Here is a 5,000-nt window from a genome sequence, read left to right on the forward strand (position 1 = left end):
CAAAAACAGCCTTCAAGTTATTTCTATTATTGTTATTGTTATTTTTTTTTATAAAGATATTGCTGCAATGAGTTTGTTGAATGTTTAGTGCTCTTCGTAAGGACCCAGGAAATTAACATGGGAATCAATCAACCATGTGAACAACAATTTGAGACGACAACATCGTAAATTATATATCATTGTCTTTCTTTAAGCAAAAGAGTCCCGTAAACTGCGATAAAAATCATTTGTCCGCGTGTATGATCCCTAACTGATATTTTGAATCACCTGTAGCTTTGGCATCACCAGTTCTTCCGCTTCTTCCCCGGACACACCTGAACCCTTCTACTTGTGCTTTAACCATGCAGTCATGTCACTACCACAAGACAACAAAGGAAGCATTCCTGTTTCTTGCACAGCCCATGACGTGACACTGCACTGGTCATTTACCCCTCCAAAGGAATAAAGTCCCATCGAAAAATTATCCTGAAACAGATCGCTTTCTAGAATTTCGAACAAACCTGACGAAAAACAGAAAAAATTCCCGCGAAACGGGAGAAGGATTGGACGGGAACTCGGTCCAGTCCCCACACTCTTCAAGTCCAAAATGGCGGGCCAGCTAGCTTGATGTAATGACAAGTGCATCATCTCAATGCAAGGCTTTGTTTGGGTTATTTTCTTTATAAAAGCAAAACAAGCTTTTTGTTATCCAGCTCTCCTAACCGTGGATGGATGGTTTCATTTTTTCAGCTCTAAAGGACTCGGAAAATCACAGTTCACCTCGATACTGCTCACTGAAGCTCGTATATGTCTGTGTAATCTACGTATGTATGGTCATGCTCCTTTGCTGATAGGTATTTCAAACAACTATTCAGGCTATTACAAGGTCAGACGAAGATTATATGTTAACGAATCTTTTGATAAGCTAAATTTATCTGGTAAAAATATAAAAAAAATGGGCCTGACAAAATATGGAGACTTTCCATGCTTGGAGTAATGCTTGGAAATATGACGTGAAACTGACTATAAATCAAAGAAAAATTTAACCATCTTGTAAAAAGATTGTTATATGTACATCAGAACATCATCATTTGTGTTCTATGGTGGTTACTAGGTTTTCAAAGAATAAAATCACCTTTGTTTTGCTAAATTATGTGTTTGTTGCGCTAATCAGAGGCCCGTTTTAGATCAATTTTAAGGTAAGAATTTGTGTATTTCTAAACAGCGAAACTGATTTGGCTTTGACAATTCATTTTCACTTACCAAATACAGAATAAGGGCTTCTTGTCAACAATTTGGTTTGTTTATGGCCTGAATTAGGCTCAAAATTCCATTTTGCATCGCCTTAGAGGGGCATGAAGTGTTTGTTCCAAAAATTCAATAAACCATAATAAGCCAAATTTTTCTCAACTGATTTTGATAACTGGGTGACTAAAGTAAACGGTGGTATAGGTTTGGAAGTTATGCAAGAAGGCAGGTGAATATAGTGAAATTTTGAAAAATGGCTATTTTGGGTTGTAATTTTAACATCAATTTTGGCCAAACTCTAGCCCCAGGCTCCTCTCTGTGCAATACGTTGAGGACAAAGTTAAATGCATGAACTGAAAGCTCTATTACAGTAGAGTTCATGGTCAAATTCATTTGGCAGCACAATTTACCAGTGGGGTCTTATCACACTTTCAAAATGCCCCCTGGAAGGCTGGATTTTTGGTGCTCAAAGGGTTAAAAATGAGACCCCCCCTGTAACTCCAAAACTAAAACTCAGAGAAGTGAGCCAAAGTGGCTTTTGAAATATCTCATTATACCCAACTTCTGAACCAAGTTTCAGCCAAATCGGTTGACCACAACTTTTGGCCCCTGGAACACTTTCTCAGACAATGACACTTAAGGGCTTAGAACTGAAAAGTATAAGCGCTATATAAATATTTTATTATTTATTATTTATTATTAGTGACCTCAGTCGTTTAGTGGAAAACAGCTACTCTAGGATAGGGGGTATTTGGGGAGTTTACTCTAGTATAGGGTAGCTCTGGGATAGGTTAAGGGTTCCAGGGTCTCAGCGGCACATCCCCACCCAGAGATTCCTAAGGTACCTCCCCCCCCCGGAAGAAAACCTAGTGCAACGAATTCATAATATAATTTTTAACTAACCTTTGCGATGATTCATAGCGTTGAGATTGCATTTTTATTTATATCTTTCAAACGTTTGAGGCTAGAACGCGAGCAAATCAGGCAAATATCACTGGACTTGGAACAATTGACCTCTGACACGAGTTTCACATTAGAAAAGCTGTTTTTAAAGCAAGCGGAACGAGATTTTCGGGTCGCGAGGCGGCCTTGCTAGCGATGCTAGCGATAAAATCGCGATGAGTCTACGTGCCGCTAGCCAAATTTTAAATAAGACGAAAGACTTCTTCGAAAGTCTAAAATCTTACTTGAGAATGTAAACAACAAAACTCCGTCGGCGGTGCGGTCCGGAAAGAAATCTTGTCTAGTCAATATGACAGTTCTATTGCCTTTTGAAGAAAAAAACAGATGACGCTCGCGCGAGCGCATAATCGGGACACTGTCCCTTTAAGCGGGTAATGCTTTGCAATGTTTTAAAGTAGCCATTGTCCTTGCAATCAAGTTCTCAAAATCTTTGTTGATGTAGAGTCTGCCAGTATTTAGAAATCGCAACGAAAGAAATCTTAATTTACCCTACCACCGATCATCAACAAGAAATCGTTTCGCTTTCCGAGAAGAAGGAAAGGCCGGAAACAAAGAACTCTCTCTATAATTTCCTCGTTGGCATCTCAAGAACTGAAACTGAATATTCGAATCTTAAACTAAGAAATGTAAATGGCTAGATCAATGTACTCACCAAGAAATCTGTCTCACCAGATCGAGAAGAAGAAGTACCGAAGGAAAGTGAAAATTGGGACTGTCCCTGGGACTGTCTCTGCTGTAACGAATAAAGCCCCTTGTTATATTCCTAGACTTCCACTCAACTAAACAGGGACTACCATTGGTTGATTCTTGGTCACGTGGCCTTGACTAAACTCAAATGTATCCCGACAGGCGGTGTGCGCACTGGGATCGCGCTGATTCATGGGTGAAATTTGAAATCTAAGTCATTTGCATGCAGACGCGGTCGAGTAACCATCTCTTCGGGGCTGATTTTTGTGAATGCGTAATGGCAATCAACTGTCTCTGGCCTTTTCTGAAAAATTGCAGCAGAAAAGTCAATTTGCGTGAATTTTCCGGCCAAACTGCGGCTATCGATGCTTCGTGTTGGATACATAGGGCTTTGTATGTGACCATAACTGAACGTGGAAATCGAGAGAGGTGAGAAATTTTAGTTATGATGATCATTTTATTTCGTTTAGGTTTTTTTTGCGATTATAAAAGTCTCTATTCATTTTCGAAAGTATAAGCTATTTTGTTTTCAACTGAAGGTTTGGTAATACATTTCAAAGATATCTACAGACGGCGAAGAACGCCGGGGTAAGGCCGTTTGTTGTCTTTGATGGGTTACCTTTGCCAGCCAAGGCAGCCGAAGATGAAAGAAGGAAAAGGTGAGAATATTTCCACGTTGAAAAATTCACTTGCATTTCTATAAACTTTCCCCTTAAGCTTAAAAAAAAAAATATTGTGATCTAAACAGAGAAAGAGAGGACCGTCGAAACAAAGTTGAGGAGGAAAATTTAACAAGCGAAGAAGCCAACAGACTTCGAGGTCAAGCCGTGTCAGTAACATTTGATGATATCTACACATGCATCAACGCGAGTGCTCGTTTACTGCAACTATTTTTTAGTATCGATTTAGTACCTGGCTTTCGTATAATGCTAGAGCTTTTTGTTTAAAGTGAAGCTATGTAGACTACAAGAAACTGCATGTGCTTGATAAAGTTAAACCTTCACCTCCAAATGAATCTTAAAGTATTTTACACAAATTTAATACAACAAAAATATTGAACTGAAATGTTGAAAAACCTTATCACCTTTCTCTCCTAGATTTGTTTGTCCGAGGGTGTGAAGTATATTGTTTCCCCATACGAGTCGGACGCCCAAATAGCCTTCTTGCTTGGCAATGATTGTGCAGATTTTGCAATTACCGAAGATTCGGACCTCTTGGTATATGGCTGCAAAAAGGTTTGCCTTTGCACTTTTTATTTCTTTCCTTTAGGCCATTGCACTTAATATTCCCCCTTTTCAGGCCTAAGGTTTTCTTTTACCCCTCAAGAAATATAGAAAATTGCTTTTACCCTTAAAGACTTTCATAAGTTGTTGGCCTTTTCAGAAAAATTTCTTTCCTCTTTTTTTTTTTTACCAGATTTCATGAATTCTTTCTTCACTTTTTTTTCCTTTCAAAACTAGCCCGAAAGAATTCCAAATTTTGATTAATTGCCTCAAAGAATTCCCCAAATTTAATAGCTTCAATCGGTTTTGGTGATGTAAAAGTTAAATGAAATAGCCAGTGGCTGGGAATCTGCCATACTGTCAGCTCACCAAACAGCTTTGAGCAATTCAGTTATAAAAGAAAATGGTGCAATCCTAAGCCAGCTGAATAGTACTGTATAGACCATCCTAGACAGCAAGTTGCTCTACTTTCAACCAGACAATTCAATAAATATTTGTTAGGTGATGGTCAAAACTTCCATGAGTGGAGTTGGCGAATGCTTTGTTTTGTCCCATGTGCTGGAGAGCTTGAAGCTAAGCATGAATGAGTTCAGGAAAGTATGCATTGCTGCTGGCTGTGACTACCTAAAGAATGGCAGAGGCATCGGTATACAAAGGGCATTCAAAATGGTTGCTGCAGGGAAACTTATGGAGTTGCTAGGTAAAGGGGGTGCTCCCGAAGATTACTGGGAAAGTTTTTTAAAAGCAGAGGCAGTATTTCAACCTCAAACAGTATTTAATTTGGGAACCTGCTCTACAGTACCTCTTGAGAAGTGGGAGACAAACCCACCTGCAGAAATCCAGTATCTCTGTGGAGAGTATCCTTTAGACACTAACACCCATATCAAAAAATAGGTGTAA

At 39.0% G+C, this 5,000-nt stretch overlaps 2 protein-coding genes across 2 annotated transcripts in view; one reads left to right on the forward strand and one right to left on the reverse strand.

The window, feature by feature from the left end:
* Positions 1-2,889, reverse strand: part of LOC140935550 (uncharacterized) — a 26,005-nt gene extending 23,116 nt beyond the window's left edge. Inside the window, exon 1 of the mRNA XM_073385110.1 lies at positions 2,843-2,889. The gene's annotated coding sequence lies outside the window, so the exon portion shown is untranslated. The remainder of the gene's footprint in view (positions 1-2,842) is intronic.
* Positions 2,890-3,154: 265 nt separating this feature from the next.
* LOC140934101 (exonuclease 1-like) lies at positions 3,155-4,994 on the forward strand. Its single transcript, XM_073383785.1, has 5 exons — positions 3,155-3,306; positions 3,417-3,536; positions 3,626-3,710; positions 3,975-4,112; positions 4,602-4,994. The coding sequence occupies exons 1-5, from the start codon at positions 3,155-3,157 to the stop codon at positions 4,992-4,994; spliced, it is 888 nt and encodes a 295-aa protein (XP_073239886.1).
* Positions 4,995-5,000: the final 6 nt, after the last annotated feature.

The sequence above is a fragment of the Porites lutea genome, chromosome 4 (genome assembly GCF_958299795.1).
Source record: "Porites lutea chromosome 4, jaPorLute2.1, whole genome shotgun sequence".
Taxonomy (NCBI): Eukaryota; Metazoa; Cnidaria; class Anthozoa; order Scleractinia; family Poritidae; genus Porites; species Porites lutea.

Excerpts from the sequence above, each read along its gene's own strand:
- LOC140934101 (XM_073383785.1), top strand. The coding sequence starts at position 3,155 with ATGGCAATCAACTGTCTCTGGCCTTTTCTGAAAAATTGCAGCAGAAAA. Across the intron at positions 3,537-3,625 it reads GAAGATGAAAGAAGGAAAAG|AGAAAGAGAGGACCGTCGAA; the intron begins GTGAGAATATTT and ends TGATCTAAACAG. Across the intron at positions 3,711-3,974 it reads TTCGAGGTCAAGCCGTGTCA|ATTTGTTTGTCCGAGGGTGT; the intron begins GTAACATTTGAT and ends TTTCTCTCCTAG.